Consider the following 13,440-nt stretch of genomic DNA (forward strand, 5'->3'; position numbering starts at 1 on the left):
TAAATAGCCAACACAATCTCAGTTTTTGCCGTCTTCTGCCTTGTAAAAAACCGCTGTCATATTCCCTACTATGAGCGCTAATCTGCTGATTCCTTCAAAATCACTGAAAGTCGATTAACGGTCTGATGTTGGTTACACTATCTGAACTCCCTCCGCAGTGATAGATTTTTGTGTTATCGAGCATGACTGCTATTAGCTTCCTCTCAAATTGAAATATAACTTTATTTTCTCAATTTTCCCTCACTTTGCTGGAGTTTTGCGTACGCGAGACCTATCAACTTCGCGAACACAACTATTTTTACCATTACATTATATTAAAGTTTTTAAATAAACTATCATTATTTTTTTTTTTTTTTGCAATTATTTTATGTATTTACTTAATTTTTTACTACGTGCATAGATACATTTTTTAAGCCCAGTCCGCATGTGCCAAAGGATTATACGAAAATATTGAAGAATGTTGAGAGCCATAAGGATGGATGAATTCATAGACCATTAGTATTAAATATAAAATAAAAATTGAACAAAATATAAACAAGAAGATTCCATAACTACGGCGCAGTTCAAAATCGGATATAGTAACACCCAGAAAAGTGTACCCGATCATAATGAAAAGAAACACGTATACAGTATAACAGTTCTTGGTGATGAAAATCTGCAAGATAAAGAAATCAGTTTATTCGTTGTTATTATGTTAATATTTAAATAGACATCAATCGTTTGCTGTAAGGGCTTTATAACAAAAAAAAAAAAACAGCCCAGAACCGTGTACGATTTAAGAGTCTTGTCGAACAGAGTGTCGGACAAGTTTTTTCTGATGGCGGGCGTTCCTCGGCAGGCAATGGCAAACCTCCGAGCGTATTTCTGCAATGAAAAAGCTCATGAAAACCATTTAGCGTTCGGAGCCGGCTTAAAACTGTAGGCCCCTCCATTTGTGGAAAAAACATCAAGACGCACTCCACAAATAGGAGGAGCTCTGCCAGACACCCAATATACGCTCTCCATTGGCGCCAATCAAAAAAAATATATAAGTATAATCTATAATCCATCTAAATTTATAAATACACTATAATGCTTTTGTAATCACATGAGTTAGGTTAGATTAAAGCAGTTGTCCACTATGGGACACACTCCGCCTCATAGCTCATTGTAATACCGCATGGGGAAGTTGTCCTTATCTCTCCTAAAACCAGTGTGTGTTTTTAAAAAATTTTATAAGATCCATGATCCATCCGACAGAGCTGAGATCTTCCAAATTCATTAAAGTATTGTCTACCCTAAATGGTAAGTCGACGTCTGGATAGAGCAGGACAGTGACACAAAACATGCGGGATCGGCTCTTCCTCTTCCTCATCTAGACAACTCTGCAGTAGTCATGTGTTTGAACACCCATTCTCTGAGCGTGCCTACCGATTAGGCAATGCCCCGTTAAGACTGTTCTTATCTCGCCGTAGTAGAAGTTCCGTACGTTAATCATTGAGCGTTGGCCACAGCTGTCGGGCGATTTTGCAAGTGGAATCATTCGCTGCTCTTACAATTTCCTCAAAGGTAAGCAGTTTACATGTTTGCAAGGATATGCCTATGTCATTGTCCACGTACTCATCGGTCAATTTGGTGCCGATTTTCGCTAATTTATCGGTTCTGCAGCTCCTTTCAATGTTAAAATGGCCAGGAGCCCATGTTATCATTAGATGAAATGACTCAATCATCTCGTTAAGAGATGTGCGGCATTTCATGGCTACCTTGGTGGTTGTCGACTGCTTTGTGAGGGGTTTTATCGCCGCCTGGCTATCAGTAAACATGTAGATATCATCGTCAGGTATCGCAGCTTCCATTATTACCATCAGTTCAGCCTGAAAGACACTACAGTAGGCGGGAAGCCGAAAACTAGATGAGATCCCCAGATGTTCGAAATAAAGACCTCCGCCCACCCTGTTGTCGAGCTTTGAGCCATCTGTGTATACATGGATGGTCTCGCCCTGTCTTACATCGTCCCCACTCTTCCCTCGAGTGTAGGAAGTAATGTAAGTATAGGCGGGACTGCATAGTCCATCTGTCTGGGAAGCTCCAACTTGTTATCCAGGATTTTGCCTAGGCCATAGTCTGTATTTGACTTAATACAATACATATTTACAAGCAAAAAAAAAAATTTGGAAAATATGATTAAGATCGGAATAAAAATTCTGAATATAGGATGGGCGTGTTTTATCCCTAGGTTCTCTAGTTATCTTCTTTGACGCAAAAAAAACTGTCAAAATGGGGATTTTAACCCTGGGACCCTCACCTACTACCATTTTACCAAATCTATTTCTACGGTGTCTTTCTATGCTAAAAGACGAGCTGGTTTCTCTTTGACGAATGAGAAAATGTGCGTTTCGACTTGCCTCTACCCAAAAAACGAAATGGGGGGATTAAAACGCAAGTTGAAATTTGTCTGTATCTATTGCATGTGAGCAAGCACTTTGTGGACTCATTGTATCACGGCATACACTGGGCTGTGCGGATTTATCCGGCTCGATTGGTCAAGCGAAAGACGTTATGAGCGAGGCACGAGCAAAAATGCCTGAATTTCTCTACGTCCTCCAACTCAGCGTTATTGTGCACATTTTGAAGAAGTTCAACCAGCCAGGGTAGCTGTCGCAAAATTTTGTTAATTCCAGTGTCTGAAAGTTGTAGCGATTCGCCGATGTCCATGTAGTTGGTGGTGCAACCACTCTTGTGCTGCTTAGGATGTCCAACTTGCGCATTTTTAATATGCGTTCAATCATTGCACTCTTCCTTTCACAAAATAAATTTTCGAATTCACTTTCAGCTAAGATTCGTTTAGTGATTCGAGCTCTGTCTGCAGACGCTCAAATATGTGAAAGTAGGGATCCACCAGTTGCAGGTCTCGCCATACCTATCCTCGCCATGCTATCCGATAGATGGATATTAGTGCGCAAGTCTATGATGCGTTCAAATATACACTGACGACACCTTGGTCTTATTTGTATTGGATATTTTGTTACTTGAAACTATTTTGCATTTAAAAGATTGGTGGATCTCAATGTCAAACTGGCGTCCTGATTTAAAATTTGGGTATTTGCGTTTATCTTCGAAAATAGGCTGTTCATATCATTGGATTCGTCTTGGAAATACGTTTTTATTCATGCAAAAAGAGTTTTCAAGTTATAAATAAATATTTGAAGTTTTCAATTTTCGCAGTTGCAGAATTTTCGAAAAATATAGTAGTGCTGTAGCCTGGGTTTTGGAGCGGATGCGAAAATGATGTCTGCAACAATTTTACGATCAAAGGAGCGCATTACGAAAGCATTCTAACCATTTTTCTGTTTCAGCACATTGAAGAATTTGTTATGGGCGAAATCTGATTTCAGCAAGACGGTGCCACCTGCCACACAAGTCTTACATTATCAAACGATCTTTAGCGTAATAATTTCAATTATCGTATAATCGGCCACTTTGGCATTGCCAATTGACGTCTCCGGGTCCACGATCCTGCATCGTTAGACCCTCCAGATGCATATAACTAATCAGAGGTTCTATAGCCTATGGGCCCAATATTAGTCGTGTTAACGCTGAAATAAGGAAAACTATTGGCCACGAAATTTCAAATATTGTATTACATAATAAATGGGAAGGCTTACTTTTCCTAATAAAGCAAACATCATTGAAATATTGGACAGTATTTTAGTGATATTTTTGCGAAAAATGCCGCTGGCCTTTTACTAAAAGTCAAATGTGCTGAAGTCAACTTTCCTTCTATGTGGCGTGTGTATGTATGTGTTTATTATATTGGTAACTTACCGTGGATGTTTCGTCAAAACAAGGCTGGAAGAGTGCAATGTAAGGAAAAGTACTCATTAACGTATTATACATTGCCAAGCCAGTGACTGCACCAAAAGCGATATCCGTCTTTTCCTCCTTAATTAGCTCAGAAACGATTATCATTTCTGTAGTAATAGAAATAATTCAGTCATTAAACAAATAATTTCATGGTATTAATACAAATTTTATGATCTCTAGGTAATGTGAAAGTAGATACCGATTAAAGCAAAAATATTTATATAGCACTTAGGGAAACATAATTATTTTTACAGATAACAAGAACCGAATTGATTTTTGATTCCTAATAGAGGAGTGCAGTATGAAAAGTAAAATGTAAGAACTCGATTTTGAAAGATATTTAGTTGTGCCACTTTTGAAGGACATGCAAGATATACATAGGTACATACTTACAATACTGCAATGTACTAGGTTGTTCAAGAAGATTTGATAAGAGATTGCGTTGCTACTAGACTAGTTTTTTTTATTGTGTTGGTAGTGATTGAATTTTTATTTTTGACAGGTTTAAAAGTAAAGGAAAGTTATGAACGAATGTTGAAAGTATAGAACTTTTCGTCAACAATTAATACAGTGGAAAGATGGGTTGCTGAGTTTAAACGTGGTCGTACAAACTTTGAAGACGATCCACGTCAAGGACGTCAGCAACACCACCAGAGATTTTAGAAAAAATACTTGAATTGTCGAGTGACTAAAAGAGATTTAGTAAAAGCCTTAGGCATCTCATTGGGCAGTGTAAGCAATATTTTGACTGAAGTATTGGGTTTCAGAATGAGTACCGCATTTGTTATCAATGGAACAAAAAAAAAATTCGATATATCTATCACCAAGATCCTAAATCAAAATAAGAAGCTAAGGAGAGGTGTGTACCTGGTTCTTTGGGTCTGAAACAAGATTACTTGCAAACGATAAAAAACAAAAAAAAAAAAATACTGAAAATTATTTTAACCTTTTAAACCAGCTGAAGGAAAAAATTCCTAAAAAAATACCTAGTTTACATAAGATAAAAAATTATTTTTCATCAGGACAAGGCGCCATGTCACAAGAGCATTTTGACAATGGCTAAAATCCATGAATGAAAGTTTGAATTGTTGGATGCTCCACCGCATTCACCAGATTTGGTCCCTAGCGACTTCTATCTGTGTTCAGACTTAACCCTCTACCGCATGAATGAAGCTTTGCAAAAAAATTGTTTCTTTATTTAATTACCAATATTAAAAGAAAATTAATGAAAGTTTTATAGTTTGGTTTATTTTTTTCTTGCGGAACCATTTATGTATAAAAACTATTATAGTTGTATAGTATAGAACAACTATATATAGTACGGAACAACTATTCGTCGAGCAAGATTGGTAGAACGACTCCGTGAAAATATATAAATATTTTTTCGCCAAAAAGTATGTAGAGTAGAATGGGGTAAGATAGGTATGGGGGCACAATAGGTAGGTGGGGTTTTCGTCGCACTGTTTTTGCAGAGGTCACTCGTCTTATGTGAATTGAATACGTGGTGGGGAACAACGTTCGCGACTGTCATTTCGGCCGTCACCATTGATTAGTTATCCTAGTTCTGGCGTCGTTTAGTTTTTTGTGAGCTTTTCTCCGACAAAGCATTTTTTTTATTCTACGGAATATGTATGTAAATATTTGTCAGGTGAGTTTTATTTTACGTAGAAAATAATGCTGAACACGAATAATGTGTTAGTTTTTTTGATATTTTTGTTTTTAAAAAAAATATCGACACTAACATAAAACATGTGCTTGGGGGCACTATAGGTCAGCCGTCTGGGGGCATTATAGGTCACTACTTTTAATTGAATAAAATAAATTTTAAATGTTTTTGCAGCAAAATGGTGCGTAATTATGTGCGAAAAACGCCGAAACGAAGTGAAGAGGACGTAAAAAACGCAATCGCGGAAGTCCGAGATGGCGCTAGTGTTCGATCAGCCTCTAAACAATTTAAAATTCCGTTCGAAACATTACGTGCTCGCGTGATGAATTAAAGAAAAATTCCTAACTTTTATAACATGTGCAGTGTTCATACTCTATAAATAAAAGTTAAAACGTTACTTTCCAAGCCATGTACATTGTTATTTTCCCCTCACATATAGTGACCTATCGTGCCCCCCGATCTTAAAAATATCGAAAAAAAAGTACCTTTGTCTTATTGAATGCAGCTTCCAAAATATTTAGCCAAACATAGGTCAGTATAACCAAAATGTTAGCAGATAAATAACCTTTCAAAATCTTGCTTATTTTTCAAAATCAATGCAAAAACACCGTAGCAAGAGCTCTCCAAAAAAAAATGACCTATCTTACCCCATTCTACTCTACGTTTTACTCTATTACCGTTCTTTGAAAATGAATCACTCGCACTTCAATTCTGCTTTTTCACGCATTGCACAAAAGTGTAGTTATTTCGAAATGTCATAAAATCATAGACAATTTTTTGCGTTCTATTATTGCTAATTATAATAGTTTCAATTATTTTATAATACTTAATTTGGAAGAGCAATTTAATCAAAACTGCCATATATGGGCCCATATGCGGTAAAGGGTTAAAAAAATGCATGCATAGAAAGGGTTTTTCATCAAATGATGTGGTCATAAGCGCTGCAAAATACACTTCCAGATTCTCACTTCAGGGATGGAATTCGTAAATTGGAATCTCGTTGGATCAAGTGTATTGACGTTCAGGGAGACTATACTAAATAATAAAGTGTATTTGAAACCACAAAATTGTGCTTTTCTTATCGAACCGCAAAGCTTAATCAACAACCTAGTATGTCAAAGTTTCATATGCGCAAGTAAGCAGCCGTCAGAATATATAAAATTGGAACATTGGTGTATGTATAGGTAAGTACCTGTGGCACAGCTAAAAAAAGAAGAAGCAATAACGGTGGCCGCATCAAGATTCCAGCCTGCTGCATATTGTAAGCATTGATGAATTAAAGTGCCAGTTTGCTTCTCGAGTAAATGACAAATCATGAAAGCAGCCAAAAGCCCAATTGTGCCAAAGAGCTGTATAGAGGAATTACTATTATATAAACATAATAAATTTTGTCGGAAGAATTTGAAATTTGATTAAATAAACATCTTATTCAATCGCGGCTGTCGTTGCTAAGTATGCTTGTGCGTAGCTCAGCGGTCTTATATCGGGTGTTTTTTAGCTGCATGAGAACTATGGATATTGATAACTATTAACAGTTGAGTATGACAAACTGTATTAACTTTTCTGTTCAGTAAGGTTTGGCAAGCTGTCATGAATCGGTTAACGCCAGAACAAATGCTTCCAAATTGTGGAAATTTACTTTGAAAAAAATGTATCTGTTCATGAAGTTCATACATCGTCCATTTTACGTGCGGTTTACACGATGGGGGAATCACATATGCCGCATATATTATTCACAAAATAAACGGCATGAAATTATATACCAGATTATAATAAAAAAAAAATTTCCAACGATATTTTAATTTTGTAGTTCCTAAGCTTTAAAAAAACACCCGATATTTTGAGTGATGTTGTAGGGACGTAGCATCGGAGTATCGGCCACTATTAAAATATGATCGATTTATTTATTTACGCTTTACTACAGTCATTTTGTATGTTTTGTTAGTTTCCAAATAACAATAAAACTAAGGAGCGGAAAAAGCTGAAGCTTACGGCCATTTGAATACGTACATTTGGCATTTTTGAACTTCTCCTTGGTTGGAGTGTGAATATTTTCTTCAAAGTACCTTTGGACTAAAATAATATCGAAAGCATCATGTCCGGACGAAATAGGTATGTACTCGTACATATACAAATATGTGAAATATGTCTATAAATATGATATCGAAATGAGCCAACAGGCATCCGAATGTGGCAAAAAAAAAAAAGAATACTACAAAATAGATTCAAAATCAAAGATTTATTGAGCATTAACTTTGATCGCTGTGACCCTATGCTTCACTATGGAGAGGAAGGAATAAATATTTAAACTTTGATTGCAATAAAGACAAGGTGTGTTCAAAAAGTATCGCGAATTTTTACGTACATATATTCGAATTTCGATTTTTTTGTGGCGATATGTTGGTACTCATGTCTCTCACTCACGCCGACGAGTTCGGCCATTTTGAATGTTCAGTTAATTGTTGACAGCTGCTTTGCTTGCACGTGTTTCGGCACGTCTTCGATTTTTACCTATTCAAAAATATGGATCAAAGAACCTGTATCAAATGTTGTGTGAAAAACGAAATTAAGTGCGCGGACGCATTCCGAATGTTGACTGTGTCATACGGAGAAGCTACTTTAGACCAAAGCAACGTGTATCGGTGGTACAAAATGTTCTCAGAGGGCCGAGAAGATGTGAACGACGAAAAGTGTACCGGACGCCCGAGCACTTCAACAACAGACGAAAAAATTGATGAAGTGAAGAAAATGGTATTGCCAATCGTCGAATCACCGTTCGAGAAGTTGCTGAGGACCTAAACATTTGGATTGGCTCGTGCCGTTCGATATTTTTTTCAATGATTTGGGCTTGAGACGGGTCGCCACAAAATTCGTACCTAAACTGCTCAATTTCAACTAAAACCATTGCATGATCATTGCTAATGAGATGTTGGACTCTGTCCGCGACGACCCAAATTTGCTCCAGCGGGTCATAACTGGTGACGAATCGTGGGTTTATGGTTGTGACGTGGAAGCCAAAGCTCAGTCATCTCAACGGACCAAGTTCGGTCGAATATAAAAGTTTTGCTTACCGTTTTTTTCGATTGCAAGGGCGTTGTGCATCATGAGTTCTTGCCACAGGGTAAAACGGTCAATAAAGAATATTACCTGCAAGTTATGCGCAATTTGCGCGAAGTAATCCACCAGAAGCGCCCGGATTTGTGGAAGAACGCGATAATTTTTGAACACATCTCGTAAATAACAAAAATATTGGACAATATGTAAGCGCACCGAAGTGTTAGAGACTCTCTCTCATCGCGAGAGGGCGAAAATGTGAAGATATGTAGTACAACTCGGTATTTTCCTACCTCGACAACGCACCGGCTCACAAATGAGATATTCTAAGCTCCGAAAGCCCCGTTTTCACCTTCGCGGAAAGCAGTTTGCGACAATTAATGCTGAAGACGATTCCAAAGTAGACTTATGAAAAGTGTTTTAAAGGTTGCTTAATATTTTTGGTAGGGAAGGAGAGGAAAAAAATGAAGGCAAATTTAACCAGAATAGGGTAAATTTTTTGAATGCTAAGTTAATCAATGTTAGTTTCTATATAAGGTTGTCAAAAAAGTCTTGCGGTATTTTTATTGAATTTTCAATTGTTCATAAAATTGGTTATAATAATGCGATTTAAGTCAAATATGCGCCGTTTTGTTCGATGACGAGTTCCCAACGAGATGCCAACTTCATAATGCCCCTCTTATAGAAGCTCGCTTCCCTATTGTCAAAAAACTCGGAAAACCAATTTTCACAGGACTCTCTTGTGGACAACTTCCGACTACCAAGCTCGTTCGCCATGGACAGAAATAGGTGGCAATCACTTGGTGCGAGATCCGGACTATACGGTGGATGCAAAAGAACCTCCCATCCGAGCTCCCGGAGCTTCTGGCGCGTCACCAAAGATGTGTGTGGCGTTGTCCTGATGGAAGACAATTCGGCCTCTGATTCTGCTTGAGTGCTGCATTCAAGCGGTCCAGTTGTTGGCAGTACAGGTCCGAATTGAGCGTTTGGCCATAGGGGAGCAGCTCATAGTAGAGGATTCCCTGCCAATCCCACCAAACACACAGAAGACCCTTCCTGGCCGTCAATCCAGGCTTGGCCACCGTCTGGGCAGCTTCACCGCTTTCCAACCACGACCGTTAGCGCTTCACGTTGTCGTAAGTGACCCACTTTTCATTGCCAGTCACCATCCGCTTCAAAAACGGGTCGATTTCGTTGCCATTCAGAAGCGATTCGCATGCATCCATACGGGCAAAAATGTTTTTTTGCGTCAAGTCGTGTGGCACCCATACATCGAGCTTCTTTTTGAATCCAAGCTTCTTCAAATGGTTTATAACGGTTTGATGACTCATGCCCAGCTCTTGGCCGATGCTACGGCTGCTACTATGCCGGTCTCTTTCGATCAATTCAGCGATTTTATCGCAATTTTCGACGACAGGCCTTCCGGACCGTGGCGCATCTTCGATCACCTCTGCACCAGAACGAAAACGTTGAAACCACCGTTGTGCGGTGGAAATGGAAACTGTATCGGGTCCATAAACTGCACAAATTTTATTGGCAGCATGAGATGCATTTTTGCCTTTATCGTAGTAGTACTGTAAAATATGCCGTATTTTCTCTTTATTTTGCTCCATGTTTGCGACGCTATAACTCACGAACGACTAAAAGCAAACAACAATTAATCAAACACGTGTTAGCACGTGAAAAGAGCTTTCCAAAAAGCTCTAGCGTGAACCGATGCGACGAATACAACTAGAACTACGCGCTTGCAAAGACAAGCTTGCGGAAATACCGCAAGACTTTTTTTGACAACCTTATATTAATGCAATACTTCTTTTAGTGAGCGCGTGATTAGAGGTTGTACATCAAAATCCGTTAAAAGTTTGATTTTGTAAAAATAAGTACCTAGTTGTGCAAAAACATATAACTTAAGGAATATTTGTTGAACATATTTCTTACTTTGTAAAACCTGGGCGGCACTGTATCGTTTGTGCTACAAAGCAGAGTAACAGAGGCAACAAATCCAATTATAAAACATATTAAGGTGTCTATCTTCCTTATATATCCGAATAGCAAAAGTGGCGTGACTGAAAGATTCAAACCTAATAAATACTTGTACCAACCATCGAATGGGCGATTCTCGTTTATAACTGGAATTAGTAGTGTTAGTGCAATCCAAATGGGAATCTGTAATTATGCATTGTATGTGAGATAAATGAGATCTCAACAAACTACTCTCTGCACTTACAAATAAAACATTCAAACTAATACAGTTTTTTCCAAATATTTCTCCATAAAATGCACGCAAATTTACTTCAAATGCTGTTAATTCATCGCTTACTGCCAATTCGCCATTAACTTCTTCTAATACATCCTCATTGACAACAGCATTTTTAATTTGTCTTATTGAAATCGAACTTGCTCCTGTTTGCGATTGGCTACGATTCGACTGATTTGAGCCTACTCGTGATGTAACTGATTTCCTGGACATGGCGGTAATGTGCGGATCAAATAGGTGTGCAAAAAGGTAAATCACATAAACGATTATAAAGAATTTCGCATGCCATTCCAACTTTAAACCAGTTTGTTCCTCCTTCAGTAGCAGATTATTCTTGGCTTTCAAATGTATCAAAGTAAGCACGTAAACATTTGCTAATAAGATCATTATTAAGTTTGCGATAAAACGACACGACGGAACCGATAAATTGGCGTTAATTCCGATCAGTGCCAAACCGAAACCGTACATGGTGAAAGTCTTACTAACCGAATCAGTAATTAAAAGCGAATAGCTTTCTTTCGGTGTATTGCAAGCCATTGGACTTTTAAATAGAATCGGTAAAACAATTAGTGTAGAGACGACAATTACCCCGAACTGATAAGCATTGAGTACCCACCAATTGTGCAAGGTTAGTAAATTGGGTAAAATACTGCAAAAAAACGGAATTTACTACTTAACTTCTAAAGAGGTACATAATTGTGTTTAAATACTTACAACCACTTTGTCATTATTAAAAATGAAAAAACTATAAATAGTAGCAAAACTATAGTGCACACAACATATCCTATCTCTCCATACCAAGACAATTCGTCGATCCTCACAGTGCAGACCGCAAATTCTAAATAGTTGATGCCATTCGTATCGTAATTGCAGTAATAGTTGTGGCGAACGAAGTGGCAGTTGGCGTCAGGATCTAAAGTTGATCCTATTGGGTGAAAGCAGCTAATCTGTGGAGGCAGTCACGGAAGCGTTTTTGGAAAGTTTCAAAAGCTTGTATTTGTACACACACACATATATGCATGTGTAAAAACGTATATTCCTCCAAAGAGCTTACCTCGATGTCGTTGGTTATATATTGTTTGTGTCTGCGCGTGCGTGAATGCAATTTGAAACTCGTAGCATTGTTAGCTATTAATGAAGCGTTAGTAGAGTCAGCCATGGTGCTCAATGTAATATTTCGAGAAACATAAATATTTATTTTAATATATGCGAAAAGTTAACCAAAAAAATAAATTCATTTAAAAGTCATAACAAATCAAACTGAAAACAAGTAAGGTAGAGATGAATTCGATCCGGACCGAAATTAATTTACCAACGCATATTTTACTGAAACTCGGTTTGGGCTGGCTGTTAATTAAACAAACTCATAGATAAAAGTAAATAAATATTTGGCGCGCCCCAATTCTGTTAGGTGTTTGACCGACCTCCTCTTCCTATTTTTGGCTTGCGTTTTGATTTTGTTTCACAAATGGAGTGACCTACTCTTTTAAGACGACTTTTAACGCAAATGATATTTATGAGGAGCTTTTCTTATGGCAAAAATACACTTGGAGGTTTGCTATTGCCTACGGAGGGGCGACCGCTATTAGAAAAAACTGTATATATACCATAACTTATTTTTTTGCACGTAACTTGAATGAGTTATGATGATTTTTTCTTGTTGAAAATTACTTTTATATGGGAAGTGGACATGGTTTATAGGCAAAAGATAACATGTGCACCAAATTTGATGAAAATAAATAATTTTAGCGAGAGTTATTGTGCGCACGGAGGGTCGAACGGGAGGCGAGACATGATTAAATCGGCTGCTCTCATCCTGAACATTTTGGTACGCATATAAATGTTTATATCTAACGGATTTTAAATTGAAGTTATTTTATTTCAATTCATATTTTCAATTCAAATTGATTGGGCAATCTTTATTATTTTTGTGTAGAACCATTCACGGCATTTATTTTTTAAATAAATGTTGGTCGCAACTACGCCGTGATTCGGCCATCCATAAACACTAATTTTGAATGACTCGCTGAAGGACTTCGGTTGGTATCTCGTGAACAACTTTAGTATGCCTTAATCGAACCTAGTTTACTGGAACCTGGTTTACCCACAAAGAATGAGGACTTTACAAACCCCCACGAATCAAAGTCCACAGGTGTGATATAACAGGATCTTGGTGGCCAATTCACTGGTCCTAGACGAGAGATAAAGTGCTCACAGAAACGACAGCAAACGACGCAGTAAATCCATTGTTTCACGGGCTGTATGGCTAGTAGCACCAAATGTTCCGGCAACCAAAAGTCGTTTTTCATAGCGCGATGGCGTTCTCCATTCACTGTTACATTGGCCTCGTCTTTGAAGAAATATGGGCCGATGATTCCTCCAGCCTATAGGCCGCACCAAACAGTTGTTTTCAATGATATAATGGTTGTTCTTGAATGGCTTCGGGTTGCGCTTGAGCTTATTGCCGTAGCCATTGCGCCAAAAATGGGCCTTATTGCTCATCATCATAAGTTGTCCTGAGCACGTGATGAAACATAAGTCTTTCCATGATGAAATATCAATGAATACTGAACAAAATTGTGTATTTAGTTTGACAGTAGTTACGCGTGATCTGTAAAAA

At 37.9% G+C, this 13,440-nt stretch overlaps 1 protein-coding gene across 1 annotated transcript; it reads right to left on the bottom strand.

The window, feature by feature from the left end:
• Window positions 1-370: 370 nt before the first annotated feature.
• On the bottom strand, window positions 371-12,041 carry LOC128861612 (uncharacterized). The gene is made up of 7 exons (XM_054099863.1): window positions 11,875-12,041; window positions 11,535-11,767; window positions 10,791-11,469; window positions 10,502-10,729; window positions 6,702-6,858; window positions 3,805-3,950; window positions 371-655 (listed from the first exon to the last, which is right to left on the bottom strand). Exons 1-7 carry the CDS (start codon window positions 11,977-11,979, stop codon window positions 410-412), a joined length of 1,794 nt encoding a protein of 597 aa, XP_053955838.1. The 5' UTR covers window positions 11,980-12,041; the 3' UTR covers window positions 371-409.
• Between the last annotated feature and the right edge of the window lie 1,399 nt (window positions 12,042-13,440).

The sequence above is a fragment of the Anastrepha ludens genome, chromosome 4 (genome assembly GCF_028408465.1).
Source record: "Anastrepha ludens isolate Willacy chromosome 4, idAnaLude1.1, whole genome shotgun sequence".
NCBI classification, from domain to species: domain Eukaryota; kingdom Metazoa; phylum Arthropoda; class Insecta; order Diptera; family Tephritidae; genus Anastrepha; species Anastrepha ludens.